This window comes from Lycorma delicatula, chromosome 5 (genome assembly GCF_047948215.1).
Source record: "Lycorma delicatula isolate Av1 chromosome 5, ASM4794821v1, whole genome shotgun sequence".
Lineage (NCBI taxonomy): Eukaryota > Metazoa > Arthropoda > Insecta > Hemiptera > Fulgoridae > Lycorma > Lycorma delicatula.
In genome coordinates this window covers 90,784,021-90,808,401 of record NC_134459.1, presented here as the reverse complement: position 1 = coordinate 90,808,401, position 24,381 = coordinate 90,784,021, and the positions used below count along the sequence as shown (strand labels likewise).

At 32.0% G+C, this 24,381-nt stretch overlaps 2 protein-coding genes across 2 annotated transcripts in view; one reads left to right on the top strand and one right to left on the bottom strand.

Annotated features, from left to right (window-relative positions):
- The window catches only part of Psn (presenilin), a 32,699-nt gene extending 14,952 nt beyond the window's left edge, over nt 1–17,747 (bottom strand). The window contains exons 1-4 of the mRNA XM_075366635.1: nt 17,327–17,747; nt 15,422–15,603; nt 11,578–11,719; nt 2,925–2,992 (exon numbers count right to left, since the gene is read on the bottom strand). Coding sequence (XP_075222750.1) covers nt 2,925–2,992; nt 11,578–11,719; nt 15,422–15,603; nt 17,327–17,479 — 545 coding nt within the window. The 5' untranslated portion in view covers nt 17,480–17,747. The remainder of the gene's footprint in view (nt 1–2,924; nt 2,993–11,577; nt 11,720–15,421; nt 15,604–17,326) is intronic.
- Nucleotides 17,748–18,225: 478 nt separating this feature from the next.
- The window catches only part of LOC142324475 (uncharacterized), a 30,785-nt gene continuing 24,629 nt past the window's right edge, over nt 18,226–24,381 (top strand). The window contains exons 1-3 of the mRNA XM_075365300.1: nt 18,226–18,536; nt 21,313–21,516; nt 22,841–22,974. Coding sequence (XP_075221415.1) covers nt 18,420–18,536; nt 21,313–21,516; nt 22,841–22,974 — 455 coding nt within the window. The 5' untranslated portion in view covers nt 18,226–18,419. The remainder of the gene's footprint in view (nt 18,537–21,312; nt 21,517–22,840; nt 22,975–24,381) is intronic.

Sequence of the window (24,381 nt, the reverse complement as noted above, 5' to 3'; positions counted from 1 at the left end):
CCTCGGTTTCAAAAAATTGTAATGAAAGAATGGAATCGGTTAAAAGCATCCGGTTTTCTTATTTATGTTCATTATATTATTAAGGTTTTCATTGCAAACATTCATAGTGTTTGGCACCAATGTGTGACCTTCACTTTGTTTTTGGTCAGCAGTTCACTCTGTCACAACATTGTAGCAGAAACCTCAGTGCGTGGTTTGGTTTATCAAAACAAAATTGTGATTATTGCAGTCAATTAATTATTGACAGTTCAGCATAATTATCAATGTGAATATGGAGGTGCTGTGCTTACAAATAAATCAATACTCTATTGATTTAATCAATTTAAGGAAACAGGCAGTATCTTAAAGGAGAAGTGATGACTGATATAAATTTTTTACAGAAGTGAAAACAAACACATAAAATTACATAAACCTGTGACGAATAATTTTTCAAAAATTTAAAAATATGACTGACATAAACCAGTAAATTTAGCAATATTGTAATTTCTAAACTAACAAAAATTTGTTATTCCAAAATTTGTACACAGATTAGCTCAAGACTAACTGTGCAGATAAGATAAAATGTGGTGCAGAAATTTCATTTTATTGACTCATTTGAAGGTCCTGTCTCAGTAAATTTACATTATGTAAGTGCTACCAAATTTCCAGAAGAACCCTACTTTTAGTACAAGTTTTCTCTCGTTTAACATCAAAACTATCCTAAGCCCTATTTATTCATTGCAAATTCACTTAGTCAACTTACGTTGATAACACAAGCCTGCGATGGTTGTGTTTTTTAGTTTTGGAAAACTGTTTCTTATGTATTTTTAGAGCTGAATCCAAAAATAACCTTCATTTTTTCCATCATGTCAAGATTTTTTGAAAATCGCAAATTTCAAAATTTGTAAAAATGTTATATGATCAAATAGATATTCTCCCACCCTTAATGAAGAAATATGTAAAATACTTATAATTTTATAACATGTGTTAAAGTTTCTTTGGATACTCTGTTTCACACTTTTCCTTCTATGTTCTCTATAGGGTTCATCTCAATGTAACATCCAGCAATAGCCGGCCATCATCGTAGTAGTAAATTTTCCTTGATACCTCCTTTCCATTTCTTTCATATCCTGATGAAATCTCTCACCCATTTCTTCGCTAACAGCACCCAGATTTTCAGGAAAATAGTCCACCTGTGAATTTAGGAAGTGAACCTTCAAGCTCACAGAACAGCCTAAACATTTGTACTATTGTAGCATGTTCTCAACGGCTGATTTGAAGTTCACATCCTCCTTCTTACTGCCCAGAAACTTGATTACTATATCTTTAAAGGCTCCCCAGGTTTTTTTTCTGCAACTCCCATTTTTGTTTCTCAAAATTACCTTCTTTGAGAAGTTTTCTAATGTCAGGATCAGTAAGACATATTCTTTTAGTTTGGCGATTGATAAAACTGGAAATTTGTCACAGATGTAATTAAAACATTTACCTTCTTTTGGTAAGGCTTTGACAAACTGCTTCATCAAGCCTAACATGATTTGCAGAGGTTGAAGAACTTTACTTGGATCTATGAGAGCTTTTCGGAGCACATTTTTGGTTTCAGGTTCTAATGAAGCTCTTTCTATCAGTCTTTCTTTATCCAATTTTCTCTGTCTCTGCTATCCCATTCACACAAAAATCAAGGAAACTTTGTGTATCCTTCTTGCTGTCCTAGGAGCATCAATATTACTTTGAGATCGTCACACGTAATCCACTTAAGATTGTTATATTTAATTTTATTGAGAATGAATTCCAAATTATCACAAACCTCTTTTAAATGGATGGACAGAATGTCCAACAGGTATTGATGGATATGTATTACCACTGTGAAGAACAACTTTGAGGCTTCTTCTGGATGACTTTATGAACAGTCTCCAATCGGTACTTTTGTACGGAATGTTAAGGCGACTCAAATGTCCATGTACATCAGTGCAGAAGACTAATTCTTCAGAAAATTCTTTTCTCTATACCTGAATCAGGAAAATGAGGTGCCAGCTGCTAGCAGGTTCTTCTCTTTCAGCCTTGAACCAAGCAATTCTGAATTTCCTTTGGTCAGTTGTAGGTCTTGAACCAAATTGTTTAGTTCAGACTATAAATAAAGCTTTAGTGCACAGATATCTCCGAGTTTGTACTCCTTGATGTTATCTCTATTTAAATCACTTGTGGAGCCGTCTATTTCAAGTACATTTTCTGGTAGAATTGGCAATGGTATGTTTGGAACATGAAGTACAGTATAAAGTGGATGGCATATTTAGATAGACGATTCCTTTTTTTATTCTTCAAATTGAAACTGTGAACACCTGTTGAATAAAAGTAACAATCATTAGTGTGATTTTGTGGCTCTCGCCACACCACTGGAACTCCAAATCTGAATGCTTCTTGTTCACCCTTTGACCACCATCTTAAGTCCTTCAACAAATATAGCAAACATAGTGGGGTGCCCAAGTTTTGTCTTGATCTCCTATTTTCACTCCGAAATGTGAGGTACACTTGTTGAACAAAACTTTTTATTTCTCTTTTGCCTTTCCACTATTAACTCGCCACAAATGTAACAAAAAGAACCTGCAGAATTTTTGCAGCCATTTGAAGCCATTTTGAAAACAGAAAATTTGCTTTATGGTCTGAAAACATATTTTCCACTGACAAAAACGCGTTTGATCAGGGAGGAAGAGAAAAACCCAATTTGTGCAAGCTGATGGTTTTAACAGCATTGATAATAGTTGCGTGGTGCATGAGGACAACATACATTTACTACACTACATTAATATTTTTGTTTTAAATGAGTATTTGCTTTAAGATTCATACTTCTATTAAAATTGTTTATCACTTATGAATACATTTTGATTTTCGAAAAGAGTAAATAATAAAACATGTTTTAAAGTAAATATTTTTAAAAAATATATACTTACTATAAATATAAATAAGAAAATATTGATAAAAGCATTAAAGATGATAATATTAACCAAGCATGAATAACCTAAACCAGAAAGAAACAAAAAAAACACAAAGTTAATTAAACAGTTCCCATAAAAAAGAGAAACTTGAATAAACAAGACATGTTATTTCAATAAAAGAAGATTCTGAACAAAATAATGTAAATACAGTAGAGATAAATGATCTGAGATGTAATCAAATAGAACAAATTAGTGTTGTTTATTGCAGACTACTCTAACTTTTTTCTACTGTAAATAAGACAAGTTATTTTGTTACAAATCAATACATTTCTTTAACTAACTAAATTTCTAAAAATTTAAATAATTCATCAACATACTGACCACTGTGCCAATTAAACTTAAAAAAACAACTACCAAACACAGTAAAAGAAAAACCTAAATGTTTTAAATTTACATCATTCCAGTATCATACTGAAGTTGTGTTGTACAAATTTTGAGGTTCTTAGGGTTTATGTTTTCTAAATTTTTATTTCTTTTTTTTTGTTTTTGGTTGATATAATTATAGAATTATGTACCGACTGATGATGTGGGATCCCGCCAAAGTTGTCTGTTGGTATTCGTTTTTTAGGTTTTTCTGTTACTGCGGTGAAGTTGTTGTTTTTTGACACACAGACATATATATATATATATATATATATATATACACGAGATGCGACAATAAAGTAATGAGACTGATGTGAAAATAAATGTTGCTTACCGTTTTAGTCATGTTTAGTGTTGTCTCCTTCAAAGTAGTGTCGCTCTGATTGCACATACTTATTCCAGCGCTTCTGCCATTGATGGTAACATTTCTGGAACTCATCTTCTGTAATATCCTCAAAGACCCTCGTCACAGCTTTTTGGACATCTTGTGTTGTTTGAAAATGGTGTCCCTTGACCGCCATTTTGACTCTTGGAAATAGAAAAAAGTCGCACGGAGCGATATCTGGTGTATAAGGTGGCTGTGGTAGTACTGAAATTTGTTTTGAGGTTAAAAATTGCTGTACTGACAGAGCAGTATGGGATGGCGCATTATCGTGATGCAGAATCCAATTATCGGCAATGTTGGCACGGACACGAAGAATTCGTTTACGAAGTCTTTCTAAAATTTCTTTGTAGAAATATTGGTTATCTGTTTGTCCAGGAGGCACCCACTCTTTATGAACAATTCCCTTGGAATCGAAGAAGCACACAAGCATGCATTTTCACTTTTGACTTTGACATGCGAGCTTTTTTTGGTCTGGGTGATCCTTTGAGCACCAGTGCGAACTTTGGCGTTTTGTCTCTGGATCGTATTAAAAATCCCAACCTTAATCACCAGTGATAACATGGCTCAACAAATCTGGATTGATGTCCGTTTGCTCTAACAGATCGGGCTGCCACATTTTTCCGTGTTTCTTGCTGTTGTTGTGTGAGATTTTTGGGGACCATTTTTGCACAAATCTTTCTCATACCAAGATCTTCGGTTAATATTAGACGAACCGTTTCTCAATTGATGTTGAGTTCTTCTGCAATCATTTTCACGGATAATCTTCGATCAGATCGTACAATTTCACGCACCCTGGTCAAGTTGACATCTGTCCGTAAGGTTGATGGTCGTCCACTGCGGTCTTCATCTTCAACATTCGTTCTGCCTTCACTAAAAATTTTATGCCACCGAAAAACTTGAGCTCTTGACATAATCTCCTCTCCAAAAGCCTTCTGAAGCTTACGATAAGTTGTCGTCGCATTTTCATCCGATTTAACGCAAAAAGAAATGGTATACCATTGTGCAATATTTTACGGTTTCATTTCTGTGACGAGACACAAAAACGTGTTCACTTATTACAGCACAACTCACGACTGAGCAGTTGCATCATCAATGTGCCGCTTGGACTAGAAGTAGCTTATAGACCAAGGTCAAAGATGGTGTGCCTACGCAAGCTGCAGGGTTGCCACATTTTGCAAAGAAAAATCAGTCTCATTACTTTATTGTCACACCTCGTATTTATATATATATATATATATATATATATATATATATATACATTATTCTCCATTATTCCATTAAATAAACCACCTACTATAGAATATTGAAATAAGATATACCTTACCTTAATTTTTCAATAAGTACTTTCACCGGATCCTGAGATGACTGGAACTGAAAGCTGTTTGTAGGATCCCGCGAAAGTACTTTCACAGAAAATTAAGATAAGATATATCTTATCTCAACATCCTGCACACTAGATAGTTTATTTAATAGATCTATAAATAATGTAACATAATGTGACTTAAAAAGATTAATTTCACTAATATAAATATTTTACTCTCACAAGTTAGTTTTTACTGCCTGTTTCATATGTCTATATTTGGTCTAGAAATATAAAATATAGAATGCCTCACATAAAATTCAAGTCAAAAAATATACATAGGGTTGTTACCAATTTTAAATTGCTATATTTTTTGGTTTAGTATTAATTATTACATTTACTCAACAGAGCAGATGAAATGAGACACTGGCTAAAAAAAGTTTAAAGTATATTGAACATCTGAGTTATTTGAATCTTTTTATAGTCTGCACTTCTTTGTAATTTAGACGAGGTAAAGTAAATTTATTTGAAAATTTTTTTAAGTTTTTGTTTTTACTCAAAGAAAAATTACTTTGAAATAAAATCAGAGATTAACTCTTTATTAAGAATTAGATGAAAATTCTAATGACGATTTAGGATCAATTCCGAGAATAATATATATATACTACAGAGTGAGCAACATAAAAACTGAATCCATAACGTAACTGCTGCAGAATCAGTAGGTTATGTTGAAATGAAATTTTATGAATGATATGGATAAAATAAATAAGAAAAAATAAAATGTAATTTAAATTTTACTTTTATTTCCCTTATTGTTATGAAAGATGTTCAAAATGATCACCCTGGGCATTGATGCACTTTTGTGTTTGAATGATCATATTGAGAATCATCAGACACAAAACGTTGTCAATTGCACTGCTTTCTAGTTGAATATTCACCTTCAGTTCATCAATATTGTGGGGATTAGATGTATAACTTTCTCCTTTAAGTAGCCCCAAAGGAAATTATTAAAAACAGACAACTTTGGGCAACGTGTCACGCATCAAACGTTTCACTGAATCGTGCAGCTTTCACAAATGAATGAGCTGTTAGCAGAGAAAGGTGGCCTTCATTCACAAATGAATGAGCTGTTAGCTCATTCATTTCATTCATTTGTGAAAGCTGCACGATTCAGTGAAACGTTTGATGCGTGACACGTTGCTCCATCTTGTTGGAAGAAGCTGTATTCTTTTTCATTATAAGTTAATTGGGGATAGAATTCATTGAAAATTGTGAGGTAAACTTGTGTATTGACAATCAGGTTAAAATATATTGGTCCCACTATATGATTACCAGAAACAGCATAATAAATACCAATTTTCTCATTGTGAAGTGGACATTTGAATATCTCGTGAGGATTCCTCGCCATCCTATACCTGGTATTCTGCCAATTGACATGGCCAGATAAATGAAACCATGCCTCATCTGATATGAAATATGACATCGAGTCTATCTGTCCACCAACAAAGTTTTCGAGACGCCAATTGCAACAATCAAGTCGGTTTGGTTTGTCTGTCTCCAGCAGTTGTTGCACAGTTGTAACGCAGTATGGTTTCAATTTTACATTCATGAAGAATTTTATTACAAGATGTGTATTTAACACCAGATTGTTGGGATAACTTGTGTAGTGATTTTTTTGGACTGGTAGTAATTCTCCTTTTAATATCGGCAATGGCCTGTGCAGTCCTAATGGAAGGTTGCCTATTTCGTTTTGCATTTGAAATTGAACCTGTTGTATGCAATTTAATTAAATCGCATGTGCTACTCTTCACTGGGATATAGGCATTCGGAAATTTTTCTGTGAATACTTGATGTGATTCAAACAAACAATCCAGAACAAATATAGGCTTCAACTATAGCTATCCTCTCCTGGATTGAATAAGGCATTTTTTTCCTACACTCCTATGCTGAACCCACCATTGAAGCAATGAACAGCATAGGGGTGTCCATTTACTCTAACAATCCTTTCTGTCTATTGGCTGTACATCCAGCATGGCGGGACAGATTACCGGTTGGATCTTAACTTTATTTTTTGCCAAGTAAATGGGTACACCATTTCTAGTTTCCCCTCCCCATCCGATTCCAATCTTTTCTTCCCAACATCTCCCACAGGATTCCTGACCAATCAACAAGGGCAGCCCACCTCTGAATGAACTGCCCCCTCCCAATCAAAGCTACCTGCCCTTCCCCAATCATCTAATCCCTGATTCACTCTCAATTCGTGTCAATCTTCTTCCCTCCTGTCATCTCTGCCTTCACGTTGTAAAATCATGTTGACAAATCATAACACCTCATACTTACTTTTAGCTGCCAGCATACACTGTATAATAGTGTCTGGGTCCAAGGGTCCCGTTATGAGTAGGCACCGACCACTCTCCTCATTCCAGGTCCGGCATACAAAGACTAAAAGCAGTATAAGCAGTTCGCATCTTCGCTCTATAACGTCTATGGAAGTACGATCAAAATACCTGTGACCAGTCAGGAACTGGGTTACCCAAAAGTTCAGTTCCCCAAACCACCGACCGACCCATGATCCAATCTGCTTAATTAAGTCCAGCATCCTGTGGAACATAATTCCCACCTACTTTGCAATGACTGTATCATCTCAGTGTATGCAATGTCCCTTGTTCTTTCACCTCCCATCACTTTAGTTCTCATAGCAGCCAGCTGATACGTGGAAGGAACTCCACCCACAAGAATTGCCTCTGTCAATACTGAAGAATAAGCAGACACAACCCTGAGGGCCACCCACTGCTGCACCCCCTCAAGGATACACCTGCTCTTGTCTATCTCAAGGACCCTTATTCAAACCAATATGCCATATAGGATAATTGAGTTTACTACATGGGCATACACCCTTCTTTTTGATGCCCTTGGTCCCAAAACATTGGCAAGCACTTCATTTAAACTGTTCCTTCTCCTCAGTCCTTGCTGCATGACTGGGGCTAGGTCTTCAGCGAAGGCCAGGAGTACAACATCCTCCAGGTACTCCAACCTCAGGACCCCATCATAAACCAAGTTTCACAATGTAGGACCAAGATGGAGCCCTGAAGAACCCTAACTAGTGACCCTGAACTTAAATCATAGGGGTAATAGGTAAGAAACCTATCCTGCAGAAACCTCTGGATCATCCTCCAGAGATAATTCTCAATACCTTTTTCTCTAGGAGACTGAAAAATCGCTTCCCAATTGCAAGGAGTTAAAAGCATTGCAAACATCTAACAAAATTACAACTGGTATCTGTTTAGTTTGCCAAGTGCCTGCAGCTGCCCCATTAACTATTCTCATAATCACACTCACTTCATCTGGAGCTGATCTTCCAGGTTGAAAACAAAACTGATACTCTGAGAAGCCACCTTTCCTCTCAATATCCTGCCAAATGTGAGCATCCAGCATAAGTTCTAATAAGGCATTTTACACAAACACAACTGCATTCATAATACTGCACTGCAACAAAACATATTCTGCACTGACATGACAAATGGCAGCAACAATCAGTAGTAACATATACATCCCCTACTCATGTGGTGAGAGTCTTTCATAATTAGTATTGGGTAGCAGTTTCATTATGGGTTCAGTTTTATGTTGCTTACCCTATATAACAGCTTTAACATGTACACAAAGAAAGGAAACAGCATTTTAGCAAATTACTGAGGGAAAAAGCAACATTTCCAAGTTTTCCTTTTTTCAATTATTTCCTATATAACACAACATAAGCAAATTCAAGATAATTTGAATATTTCTTGTAGATTTCAAGTGAATTCTTACAAAGTACATGAGCATGTGCTCAAAATCAACATTTTAGTCTAGCGATCTTCCCTAAGTAATGTCAATTGCGTATATTTGTAACTTGTTTAAAACATTCATAAATGTAGAGGAATCGACATATACAACAAAAATTTTAATGCCTGTGAATTGAGATTGTTTTTAGCAAAAGTGGCTGTTTTTCTTACCAGGAATGAGAAAGAGTTTTGATTATGTGTCTAGAGTCCACAGTTTGTTACAAGGGTTTATGCAATACAAACACTGAAAAATGTAACCCTGGAAGAACTAGCCAAAAATGAACAGACCTAGTGATTAAAAAGCCACAAAAATGTCACCATGTAGAGAGATAACATGGAAATATTTCCTTTATTTAGTGGCCATTAAATTCTTTGCTGTGTGCACAGTGCTCCATCTTGTTGACATACGTACGTCATTACCATAATTAGCAAACTCTGAAGCAAGTACACCATGCCATATTTGGATATAGTTCAATGAACTGACGTTGGTGATAAACTTCCCATCTTGCTTAAAAAAATAATGTCCTGCAAAACCAAAGGCTTGTGCACACAACACCAGACAGTTATATAATAACAATGAAAAATATGTATATGAAACATTTGATCTTTGATTCCTTAGTAAAAAAAGTTCTGTTTATTGTCACTCCAACAAATGAAAGTGTTCCTATCAGTTGTGATTATCATCAAGTCATCTGTCAACAATGATAAAATATGAGGTCTGTTCAGAAAATAACCGAACATTTTTAATTAGGCGCCAATCAAGATATTTAGTGACGTGTGGTTAGCAGCATGTGTTCTGTATAACCTCCTCTATAATCACACGTTCTTGGATTGTTGATATCTCATTTACTTTTTATGTTATTGTTATTTGAGTGCAATGTTTTTTTTTTGTAATGTGCACTTTTTAGGAGCAACAGTACAACATAAAATTTTCTGTGAAACTGGGGAAAACTTTCACAGAAATGTTTCAACTTTTGAAACAAGCTTACAAAGAAGATGCTCTCATACACATTGTTACAAATGGTTTTCAAGATTTAAAAATGGTCAATCAATTGAAGATAACCCTCAACCAGGAAGGCCTTCCGACTTAACTGATGACACCCACATTCAGAAAATCAACGATCTGGTGCAAACAAATTGCCGCTTGGCGTTAAAGAACTTGCAGAAAAGGTTAGTATCTCAGTTGGAACATGTTATATCATTTTGAATGAAAAATTGAACACACATCGAGTTGCAGCAAAGTTTGTTCCTTGTTTGATAACCAAACAGCAGAAAGAACACTGAGTGTTTGCCAACGTTTGTTGGCAACTTCCTGAACAAGCCAATGACAATGAAACAATCATGCAAAGGATCATAACAGGAAATAAAAGCTGGGTTTATGGCTATGACATTGAGACAAAAGTTCAATCATCACAATGGATTGGGAAAGAATCTCCACGCCCCAAGAAAGCATGTCACTCCAATGTCAATTGATGCTCTCTGTTTTTTTCAATTTTAATAGAACTGTGCATTATGAATTCTTACCTCATGGTGAAACAGTGAACTGTGCTTACTATCAAGATGTTTTACAATGGTTACATGAAAAAAATCGAAAAAAGAGACCAGAGTTGTGGTAAGACAACTCAAGGTTCCTTCACTACAACTGACAATGCGCATGCACACTCAGCTGTCAATTTGTCATTTTTGTGCTAAAAATCAAATGACTGTCCTCCCTCAGCCTCCCTACTCGCTGGACCCGACTCCTTGTGATTTTTTCTTGTTTCTGAAATTAAATCCGTGATGAAAGGATGCCATTTTAAGACTATTGATGACATTAAAGCAAATTTGTCACAGACCTTACAGGCCATTTCAAATAAAGCTATCCAGGACTGCTTTGCGAAGTGGAAACACCGCGAGGAAAAGTGTGTGAATAGGGGAGGGGAATACTTTGAAGGGGACAAGGACTAATTATCTGTAAAATTAATAATAAAGATTAAAAAAATAAAGTTCGGTTATTTTCTGAACAGATATTGAATATTCAGTAAATATTCTGCTAATAGTATAATCATGCTCACTTAACTGCCAAATAAGCATTAATTTATAAAGGTGAAAATTTATAAAATACTAATTTAGAAACATGCTAGGAGGTAGAACAATGTGAACTTAAATAAAAATTTAGCTGAAAATTTAAATATTTTACTGTGTATGGATTGAATACTCTCTGCTGGAAGGTTTTCTTTTCATTGCTAAATCAGTTGTTCTTAAATTCTCTACCCATTGCAAAATCGCAAGTGTGAACTTAGCCATGATGAACTGACAATGAAATAAAAGTTGGCTGTACAGAGAAAACTGGGTGCGAAATTTTCCACTATAGTTGAAATGGTAAAGGGCAGCAAGCTGAAGAAGGCCACACATATACACATCTTTTGATGAAAGCCTTACCAGATCATTTAGTACTAATTTTATTGTGAGAATTTATATGTGCATATAGTTAATTACATAAACATCTGATTAACAATAATAATTTTTAATGTACTGACTAACTTGTGATTTTTTTTTATAAACTCTGAGAATATATGGTTTACACTTTTGTTTACATAGTACTGATACTTGCCAAACTCTTAATTACTATATTATCTAGTATATAAGTTGTGCTAACGTAGAATAAAAACTATTAGTGTTTTACATACTTTTAAAGTACAATAAAAAAACGTAAAAAGTAGAACAGTTAAAATATTCAATAAAAAAACTGAATAATACCTTATAAAATCGGTACTTGTACAATAATATAAGAAGAACTGTCATTACAATGATCACACCCATTAAAATTGAAGCATTTGCTACTGCATTCCATAATTTTGTACCAGTCTCAGGCGTCTCCTCATGAAATGGAGTATAAACTCTGAAAATTATATAAATTTAATATTACATAAAAATTTTAAATATTTAATTTTATTTATAATATTTAATTTGAATTATATTCTTATTTATAATTTAAATTAATACTTATCTTATTAAATTTTTGTTTTATAATAACTAATACTAATGAAAATTGATCAGTTTTTAATAAAGATTAAAAAGATTTCAAGTATGTTTAAATTAAAAAGTAGTACAAATACTTTTGTTTACTGATATGGCTGTATCTCAGTAACTTATCACAGAGAAAGAAAATAAGGAACAAGATTTTTTACCTATCTGTTCTTTAGTTTCTTTTTTGTAATAAATTGCTTTTTGTCAACTCCAGAATGAATGCTATTTTTATGTAGATATGTTTAGGGAAAATGCTAACTAAATTCTTGGTGTAAATAATAATATTAAGGATGAAAATCTATAATATATTCTTCACATAAATAAGATACTCAAGGGTCTATTGCCTTTAAATAGCAAGTCTACATTAATTTTTATCACCAATCAATCTGATAAGCCGAAGTAAATTTTTTTTAGGGTGAAAAATGCTTTTGCATTATCAACGCCCGAGTCAAAATAATAACAAGAAGCTTCTTCTCAGATATAAAAATATTAATAAAATAGGGTTAAAACTATGATGAAAACTGAAATAAAAATAGGAATAAAATTTAAACAGTAAAAGAAATGTAACAATTAAGATTAAATGTGAATAACAAAATAATATCAAAATTTAGACAGGTTAAATCTTATTAAGTATATTAATTATCTTTATAATTAACAATACCCGGTCTAGTATATTCTTGTAATTTCCTAGAACGCACCATATGTCCCTCAGCAATCAAATTTGCAATGTAAGAACTGGTGCACAGTCAAATTGCAGTTGCATTGGATGCACAGTGGTGCGGTCTCCAATGTCATCAGGTGTCCGTGTGTAGCTCTGGTATGTCCTGATCGCATTCGACACAGGACCACTTCTTCTTGGCAAATTTTCCTGTATGAAGAGTCCCATGGCAACATCATATCTTTTATGTATCAGAGTTTATTATCCGCTATAGCAGTCCAGTCATCTTGCCATCTTTTTTGAAGAGCATGTTTAATGGAATTAATGAAATCGGTAGTTGTAACTCAAATGGAGAAGAAGGTTGGTTAGATGCATCTTTAGCAGCAGAATCCACAAGTTTGTTACCCAGAATTCCCACTTGGCTAAGGATCCAGTAGAAATTCACCTGTGTGTTGTGACAATTTAATTCAGCAATTGTATTATGTATTTCGGTGACAATAGGATGTCTGGAATACAAAAGCTAAAGCTAAGTTTTTCTAAAGCTTGAAGACTGCTAAACAAATCGCTATAGATAAGAATGTGACAATATTTTGATTTAATGATGGCATACAGTTCAGCATTGTTCAGACTTGTAATACAAGGTAGATCAAACATATAAGTTCTGTTATTTACAACAAAAGCACATCAAACAGTTTCACTCTGCTTTGACTCATCTATGTATACTACTACATCTAGGTTTTTCTCTGATAGAAAATGGTGAAATATTTGCTGAAAGATGAGAGGAATTGTTATTTTTTATAATGTACAATGAGGTCATAATTAAAATTAATGGGGTTGAGTTTCCATGGAGGATATGTATAGGGATAGGTCGGAAAAATAGAAGGTGGGTCAAAATGGAAACTGGATTATGTAAAATACAGTAAACATCCTTAAAAACAAAAAAATAAAAAGGCAAAAATAAATTTAATTTTTTTGTAATGCATCAAATTCCACAATTAAATACATTTACATATTTGGCATCTGTCATTAACAGAGAGAATGGGATCAGAAAAAAATTATCTAAAAAAATATATTGATTGATTTCGAAAGATCAATTCCATCGAAAGAAAAGTGGATTAAAGAAAAGTGTTCAGAAGTGGAAAGAGAAATGAGCATTGGTAAAATAGACGGAGCACACAGGAAAGTTAAGGAAAATTTTGGGGTACATAAATTAAAATCTAATGTGTTAAACAAAGATGGTACACCGATATATAATACGAAAGGCAAAGTTGATAGGTGGGTAGAGTATAGTTATATTTAATAGTTATACTGAGGAAATGAATTAAAAAATGGTGTTATAGAGGAAGAAGAGGAAGTCAAGAAGATGAAAGGGAAGAAACAACACTGAGATCTGAATTTAAGAGAGCACTAAAAGATTTGAATGGCAGAAAGGCTCCTGGGATAAATGGAATACTTGTAGAATTACTGTGCAGTGCAGGTGAGGAAGAGATTGATAGATTATAAAAACTGGTGTGTAATATTTATGAAAAAGGGGAAGTTCTGTCAGACTTCAAAAAGAGTGTTATAGTCATGATACCAAAGAAAGTAGGAGCAAATAAATGTGAAGAATATAGAACAATTAGCTTAACTAGCCATGCAATAAAAATCTTAACTACAATTTTGTACAGAAGAATTGAGAGGAGAGAGGAAGAAGTGTTAGGAGAAGACCAATTTGGTTTCAGGAAAAGTATAGGGGTAAGAAAAGCAATTTAACATTCAGATTAATAGTAGAAGGAAGAGATTAAAGAAAAACAAACCAACATACTAGGCATTTATAGACCTAGAAAAGGCATTCGATAATGTAGACTGAAATAAAATGTTCAGCATTTCAAAATAATTAGGGTTCAAATACAGAGATAGAAGAACAATTGCTAACATTTACAGGAACCAAACAAGAACAGTAACAATTGAAGAACATAAGAAAGAAGCCGTAATAAGAAAGGGAGTCTGACAAGGATGTTCCCTATCCCTGTTACTTTTTAATCTTTACATATAACTAGCAGTTAATGATGTTAAAGAACAATTTAGATCCGGAGTAACAGTACAAGGTGAAAAGATAAAGATGCTATGGTTTGCTGATGATATAGAAATTCTAGCTGAGACTAAAAAGGATTTAGAAGGAACAATGAACAGCATGGATGAAGTCCTACGCAAGAATTACATGAAACAAGAACAAAACCAAAGTAATGAAATGTAGTAGAAATAACGAAAATAGATCACTGAATGTAAAAATAGGAAGAGAAAAGATTACAGAGGTAGAAGAATTCTGTTAGTTGGGAAGTAGAATTACTAAAGATGGATGAAGCAGGAGCAATATAAAATGCCAAATAGCACAGGCAAAACGAGTCTTCAGTCAGAAATATAATTTGTTTACATCAAAAATTAATTTAAATGTCAGGAAAAGATTTTTGAAAGTATATGTTTGGAGCGTAGCTTTATATGAAAATGAAACTTGGACAATCAGAGAACCTGAGAAGAAAAGATTAGAAGTTTTTGAAATGTGGTGCTACAGGAGAATGTTAAAAATCAGATGGGTGGATAAAGTGACAAATTAAGAGCTGTTGTGGCAAATAGATGAAAAATGAAGCATCTGGAAAAATATAGTTAAAAGAAGAGACAGATTTATAGGCCACATATTAAGACATCCTGGAATAGTGGCTTTAATATTGGAGGGACAGGTAGAAGAAAAAAATTGTACAGGCAGGCAATGTTTGGAGTATGTAAACAAATTGTTAGAGACATAGGATGTAGGGGGTACACCAAAATGAAACGACTAGCACTAGATAGGGAACATAGGAGAGCTGCATCAAACCAATCACATGACTGAAGACAAAATAAAAAAATGTGTTAAGAAGAAAACTGAATTTTATTACTTACAAATAAATATCTTTTGTCCTGTAGAACACAATTGTGTTCATAGTAATAACAACAACTAGCATACATAATGAAACAGGAACAAACAACTTTATAACATGAGCAGCACCATATTTCAATTCTTCTTCATCATCCCACTCTTGCTGCACCCTGCTATGTCCTGGCATACCGTCTGGTTCCACTTCCTAAAAAAACATAACAAAAATTTCTAAGAAGGTAAAATTAAAGAAAATTTTCACAAACATAATTATAAAAAAAAATTATATAAAATTTAAGAAAATAATAAATGACTTATATTTACTTGTGCACAATTTTAAAACAAAATCGTTAGCAATTTTCTTCTATTTCAGTACTACTTTACTACAAATATTTTATTTTCAACTAATTAGACAATATCTTTTTATTTTATTCATCTGTCTGTCTTGCTGGGAAAAGTACTTTACAATAGATTTGTGCAAGTTGATACTAAGTAACCTGACTTTAATAAATTATTTTTTTTAATTTATGTACAGCTGTGGCCAATTAAGATGTATTTAAAAAACACTTCACATAAAACAGTACAGAAACTATAAAAAGCAAGCCAATAGAACAGGTTCAATATCATGAAAAATTACATCAAAATGAACAATAAACATTTTAAAACTTCATACGGTATTTCTAAATATTTAAGTTATACATGATAACATACATCACTGTGTAGTACTTCACAAATGTAAAAAAAGTGTACAAATCAAAAAAGTGTCTAATTCTAACAACTGAAAAAACTGACAAACATCTGTTATTAGAGCGGAATCCCTAAGTTGAAAACAGTATCAAAGCTCATCATTTGTATATAACCACAGAATGCGAATATAAAATTTATGAGTAAAATGGGTGCTGCATTAGTATGTGGTCTACAATCATCATGAGGTCTACCATATAAGGTTAAGGTTAGGTTAGGAAACTAAAATGTAAAGTAATGATTTATGAAATTTTTGGTGAAGGTACTGTGTGACATACTATGTGAAATGTGTTACTGACAAATAATCTCAATTGTAATGAATAACTTAGGTCCTAAGTAAGTTGTATTCCATCTTGAATTTAGCAAAGTTACTATTTTCTTTTCTGATATAAAAAATTAATAATGAATATTTAAATTATTTCATTAGAAGGTTTTTAGTACTGAAATTGCCACTGATTTTTTTTTTTCAATTATTAAAATATTATATTATAATTACTGTAACTTGCTGAAAACACTATATTGAAGAAAATAAATTATGTTTAAAAAAATGTTTCAACCAAAAAATTTCATTTGGATGTAAAATATTAAATTTGTGACATAAGTTAGCATAAAATAATTAAGTGTTCAGATCTATACCATTACAATAGGGGCACAAGCAACTAATATACAACAGCACTGGACTTGTTTTGTGATGAACCACAGTCCACCTATCTTGTTATTTATTGAGAGCTTAATACAAATCATATAAAGTTGATTTGTATGTTGATCGGGGTAATTTATATACCATATCAGAAAAAACTGGTGTGGCATCCACTTACTAAGAAAGTAATTTTATTGAATCAAGATAAATTACTATTACCTAGAAATGTTGTCCAATTTATAAAGTTTTAAAAGTAACAATATTCATGATAGCTGAAAAATCATTGGTTTATTATCAGTTACATGTCCCTACAAAGATCATAACCTAACATGAATACTCAAAAATGACAATGTTTAGATTTATTTAAACATATCAGTTATAAACTGAAGTAAAGTCATATCAAACAGATTAAAATGGACTAAATTAATTACAGAATAAATACAAAACGTAGATTTTTTAGTTAAATCAAAATTCTTAAGATTTTTAACAAAAGTCTCAAACAAAAGAAATACCAAAGAAAACTGAAAATTTAAATTAAATCACTTACAGCTGATCTATTGTATCCAGAAACACTTCCATGGTTAGGCGGTCGGCGTTTTCTACCTATTCTATCTCCAGCAATATCTGGACGAACTTCACCCACATGCGCATCCATTAAAGCAGTATATTCATTTGCTGATTCACAATCACTATCTGACATTCAAGACGAAGTTTACCTTTCTAGAAAATGTTTTAGAAATAAGAAAATTATTTATAAGTAAACATTTAAAAAATTCAAATTACATCCAGAATCACGTCAGACACTCTAAATTGGCACTGATAAAATACTATCACAGGATAAACAAAAAATAAGGAAAATAAATTGAATTACAAGCAATTCGACTGTTCATAAAGTGATTTCCTATGAATAATCTAACCTATCTCATAATAGGAATAATACCAACCAACAACCTAGACTGTCAAACTAAGTCAGGAATCAGGTAATCCAACATGCACTAGTATGATAAACAAAGGGGATTCTTTAAATTCTTAATCAAGACAAAAATAAAACATTTAATATCACTATATTAATTAGAAAAATACACACAAAAATAAGAAAATATTATAATAGAACTATATATGTATGTATGATTCTTAAAAGAATTCACTTTAGAAAAATAATACATATATATATATATATATATATATATATATATATATATATATATATATATATATATATATATATATATAAAATACCTTGTTATATATAAAAATCTATTATGCATAGGATAACGATGATAATAGTAATATTTTACGATTTACTCAATAAATTCTTCCTTTCCATTACACTAGGAAATTAAGGTTAATTCTTTCTTTTTTTGGATATAATTCAAATCACAGCACTAGTGATCGGTCACGAAACAACCGTTGCAACAAAACATAAGTGGTGATTGGTAGATTTCATGTGATTGCAGGTTTTGGGAACCAATGGAGTCAAATAGTTAATTATAGTAATTAATGTTCAAAGTTCTTATCAAATTAAATATTTTACGCCCTAATTATTTAAATATGATGCTTATAAGTGACATATATGAAATATTTCTTACATCCCTCATTTACGGATTCATGTTAAGGGACTGTTATTGAACTGTCAGACAATGTATTTTGAAGAATGTGATTACCATGATAGAGTTGGATTTGAGGTTCTAAAAGTTTTAAAAAGTTTCGGCTTGAAATACAAATTAAAGAAATCGTTTTTAAAAGGCACTTTAATGGTAAGTTATCTGAATTTGGATTACTTTTTGTTATAATTTTTTTTCTGTTTTTTTTTTTTTTACAATATTTAAAACTGATGTATACGTTTGTAATGGTGCATTTTTATCATAAAATTCGTTTGATTAGGCCTAGACGTAAAAAGTTAATTATTTTAGTTTTTAGACTGCAAGTTAGAATAAAGAAAATCGGTTTATATTTTAAATGTTTATTGGAAAGATTCATTACTGAATATTTGGAATCTTATTGTTATATCACCTCCTTGAGTTTACCCCAAAATAAAAAATATATATTTAAATAATTTTTCTGAATTCAATATTATGTAGATTGTTGACAGCAGAAGCTCATGTAAAAATTTAATCAGTTGCATTAAAGAATTTTTATATATCTGGTATTCCTTATGGAATTCCAGATACATACCTTTATTACATATTGTTATGGAATTTTTATTCCATAGTTTGTAATTGCTAAATTTACATTCATCTATCTGTATGAGATTAGAAAGTAATATATTTTTTGTCAGTTTGAATATTGTATGAATTTATTTCCAAAAAATTTGAATTTTTCATTACTAGTAAATAATAAATTTGACCGTACATGTGAAACTTCTCAGCAGTTTGAGTTCTTGATGAGAATCTTTGCTCTCATTAAAGGTGAGGAGACTGTTATTTATCCAAGGCCCTGTTTGTATTTAGAATAAGGATACATTTTCTGGAATTTCCTTTTAATAATGCAATGATTCAGTTGAATATATTCAAAATAAATTTTTATCTTATAGTAATTTGAGATTTCTTTTTGAGCTTATATGATGGAGAGAATGGGTATAGTGATCACTGGTGTTTATCATGCTTAATCTATTTTTTTTTTCTGTGGCATCTAACAGGCTTACCCCGTTACAGATGCCTTAATCTATTTAATTTGAAGATGAGCAATGAGTTTTGTAGTCTCTGAAAAATTCCAAACCTCACTGGGGTTTGAAACCCAGATGAAAGGCTTTTTTTTAACCCCTGAGACCACCATTTTATGTTGCTTCAGAGGATGAGATGAATGACAAATGTATAATTTGAATGCCTGACCGGGATTTGAACCCGGGGGACCTCTATATGAAAGGCCTTGAGACACTACCATTTGTCACAGAGGTTAACCAGAGTTTCTTATTCTTTTCTTTTTTTTTTTTAAATGAAAATTTATTCAATTATGGCCAATTTTGCTCAGTTTTAGTGTAAGAATTTCTTATATTCATTTTTTAAAATCAGTTCGACAACAAAAAAAGTTTTGACAAATTTCTGTTTTAGGTTATACTTCTTTTAGGAAATATTAATACTGCAATTCAGGTGTAACTACCAATGTAATGTATCAGTAGTACATGATTTAGTGGTTATAATATTTTATTATTAAACTGATTTTAATATTGAGTCCTTTTCTGTACTACCCAAGTACTTCAATGGTGTACAATGGTGAAAACAAGAGTGATGTTGCATTATATGTTGTCTTATTTTATGGTATTATTATATTGTGGGTAGCTCTTCAGAAGTAAAATAGTTTTTCAATCTTAAAAAAAATTATTTTGGATTCTAATAAAATGCCTCAATCTTTATGTCAATCCAAATTTTTATTCTTAAAAGAACGTACTTCATTCATTTAATACTTTGTAGATCTTTTAATTTATATTTGTGATAATCCTGACATCAGAGAAAAATCTACTTAAAAACATGAATGCAATGCTCAAAAACAAATAATGCGTACATTCTTTTAATTACTTATGAAAGGATCATGGTATATTGTGCTATTAAACTCTAATGTAAATTGCCCGAAAATATTAATTTTTGATGCAAGTACAATTTAAAATGATATATAACAAGCAACAGTTTGTTTGTATTAAGGCACAACTTTCCATTACAGAGTTTCTAAACAATACATTGTAGATAAAGATTGTTAATAATTTTTATCTGATCCTTGATATGTTTTTAGATTTTTGTATATGATACGAATATGTGTATTGGACATGTTTATGTGCATTTATACTTTAATATCTTCTTACAAGCCCTAGCCTTATTCTGCTTTAGACAGCCTGGTTTCGATTTTTGATGGCATGATTTCAAAATGAATAATTAATTAAATATTGTTTTTATTGTGTTTTTTTTTTTTTTTACTTAGTAATATAATGTAATTCTTCCCATTTATCAAGATTTATTTACATTTAAACTATTCATCAATTTAAATTTACTTCCTTTATTCTGAAATGTTTGTCTTTTAAACAGAATTCAACAGAATTTCAATAATTACTCAGTGAGGATGGTTGTTTCATGACTAAATATCTATTAAAAAAAGGCCATTGAATTTCCTTGTGATTTGTACGAATTGATAATACCATAATATGTTATGGGTGTGAATGTGTAAATGTAATTTAATTTCACTTATTTGAAGTATTGCCGTGTTTGTGTTTTCTTCATGATGGTACACTTCAGTTGTTTTTATTGTTATATTTTCTGTTATTTTTTTTTTATTTCAACCAGTTCTTATTTATTTGTTATTACAGTAACAGTTTTTTATTTCAGGAAGTTTATGTTAAATATTTTCTGTAAAGATAGTAAGTTTTCATTAATATTTTATATAGGAGAGCAGTAAAGGGAGTATTCTTGTCTACTTCCAGGTTTCGGATTATTATAAACATTTTAACGAATTGAGGGGAATGAGAATTTAGCTAATTGAATTATTTTCATTGTATTTCTATAATAGTGCTTGTTTATTATACATTAAATTGTTAATAATTTATAGGAAGAACACAAAAAGAAAGAAGTTTGTGTTTTTGGAAAACCACTGTGTGCATTGAGAAAAGTGGAGGTGTTACTACCACAAGCAAAAGAGGTAATTTGTATTCCAGAATTTTTAGTAAAGGCCAGTACATATATTGAAGAAAATATTGCTACTGAAGGATTATTTCGGAAAGCTGGTTCTACTGCTCGTCAAAAAGACTTGAAGGTAATAAATGTTTATTTAAAACAATAAAATTCTGCAATTTCAAGTTACTATGATCTCCCATCTTGATGTTTATTTTTTCATTTCCATTTTTCCTTTCATATTTCACTTCTTTTGTTTTATTATTGTTTATTAGACTGACTTGTTCATTTAACTATCAGTCTGCATTCAGCATCTCTTCTGATTAATTTTTGTTTTCTGCCAAAAATCATTAATGAGAATCTTAACATCATTAATATGGTTATTATTTATAAACTGATAATTCTACGATTTTAAGCAACTGTGTAATGAACTTGAAAATAAATGGAACTTGTGCATACAAATTAACTAATAGATTATAATGATCGTGTTTGAATCTGACAATTATTGTTCAGTACACAAGATTTCTCTACCTGAACTTAATTTTTTCTCACTCATGTACTGCTTCTTTGAATAAATATTGACTGGAATTTTCTTCTGTAGTTACCATACTATGTACCTTGAATCCTCTACTTTTAGTTTGCTGAACTGTTCTAGATATGTTCACTTTCTATCAGTTTTTTGGCAAAATTTTAAATTGTTAACGTAGACTTTAATGTAACTGAATTCCTGGAGGGAATGCTTTTGTGCCAGTTGATTTTTATTGGTCCCTGCAAATCTCCCATTGAGTGAACAACTTATGAACTCCAAATATCTTTAGAGATTTTTCTGTTCCTGAAACCCTCTAATAATAATAATAATAATATGGAGAAATTAGCTGTGTGAGCTGATTAACATTCTGCTGGAAATGTGCTTGCAGATTTCTTGCAAATGTGAATTACATGAGGGGAGCACTTATATGGAATGGCTGTACATACAGTAGGGAGACTACTCCTGCACAATCTGTCTTTTAAGATTATCAGTATCGTTTATCCATGCTTTATTAACATGTGTTTTCATTATGCACGAAAACATTTTCAGTATATAAATTAGGTGTACAATTGTACAGTGAACTTTAGTAAAAAAATGCAGTAAACTTAAACTGGTTGAATATGTACCAAATTTTGAATTGTATTTGATTTATTTATGAAGGCCTGATATGGAATAAAAGAGGAAATTATTGTAGAAAAAGTAGAAAATTAAGATTATTTTGTACTATTAATAAATCCTGTAATTACATTCTTTTATAAAATGTACCCTAAATTAAAAAAAAAAAAAATGTTATGTTATGTACACATCAGAATTAATGTATCATTTTTTTCAGTTGTTGCCTTTTCATAAAGAATCAGCATATATGCTACTCTAGTGAAATGGGGTTTTGATTATATATTAAGTTTGATAATTCTTATTTATTCTGTATTTATTTTAGGTATTACTTGATAAAGGTGGACAGTTTGATCCTTCTGTTCATAATGTTATTGATGTTGCAAATGTCTTAAAAACATTTCTAAGAGAACTGCCTGAACCACTTATACCTTACAAATATCATGATAATTTTTTAAGGTAACGTAAAATAACACTTTCAAAAAAATTTTGCTTTATATTATTTTACTATTGTTATCATTACTTTAATGTTTAATTTTAAAAAAATATATATATATAATTCTTGTTTAGTCTTAAGCTGAATATTTTTTTTAGACATTGTACCCATGACTCACCAGTATCATGTTTAAATATTTTTAGATATTGATGAATGATAAAGTGGCTGCTACAAAAAAAAAATACTATTTATGTTAAGTAGTCATTTTGTGTTTAATAGTTTTCTTGACTATTAAGTAGTAAGATATTTTTAAAATCCAATTCTTTCTATATGTATCATATTGCACATCAGAAATTTAAAAATATATAATTGCTCTGTTGGTTTTTTTTTTACAACATTTTTATTTAATGATGTAGTAACCCTTTCAGCTACATACAGGTTAAAATTATGGTGACAGTAATGAATAATTGATTATGACCTACTGAGTACGATTGCAGAAGACAGAGATGACTTGTAGGTTTATATTAGTAGGGCTAGCTTTACCTACATCCCAACCCCATAGAGGAAGACACCCACCTTGTGGTGCAATTCCGGTCACCCCCCCCCCCCTATTCTTAGCTCTGATGGGCTTTAACAGGAACCATCTTTCACCCTCTAACTTTTTACATCTCACAGTAATAAGCCAGGCCTCGTTGGATTGCCACCAATGCAAATGCCTTGGTAGACATTTACATCAGTGATTTTCAAACTCAGCTTTTGCCTTCGCTGTAGGCCTTGTCCAAACATCTTGAATGTTCTACATCGTTGCCATCTGAACTAGCCAACCAAATTCTGGAAACAAACCCCGCACCTAGTTCTACTTTACTGAGCCACTTTCTTGTAAATGTCTTATAGATTCAAGGCAAATTGAAAAACAACATACCACCAAAAATGTTGTTTGCAGCAACAAAAGTTAGTCCTGGTTCCCTTAGTGAACTTAACTTCAATTCATACCTCTGATTTGGTTAATTTACGGACTCTGGTCTGGTCTACAAAGGAGGGGTGGTCAGACCTCCCACTCCCACTCAGCTCCATCACAAAGTCCCGCATGACATTTACTTCATCTTCTACCATCATCGAGATGCCACTACACCTCACGGCTGCATGGGATTCATGCCATCAGCAGTAGTCGCCATCCCGCCGACAGTGATGATGGCTCATTCAAAACTGTCCTCGTCAAAATGGCGCTACACCTCACGGCTGCATGGTAACCCATACCCTTGGTAGTGCAGTCGCCATTCTGCCAACATCTAACATACAAAATAATCACCACAGTTTCTACCTAAGCGTGTTTCGATGCCAAATGCATACCTCCGGCCAATCAACTGCCCAGGTGGTCCCTAGCCACCCAGGGTGCTACTCTACTATAGCCCTTCAGCTGCTCTGCTCAG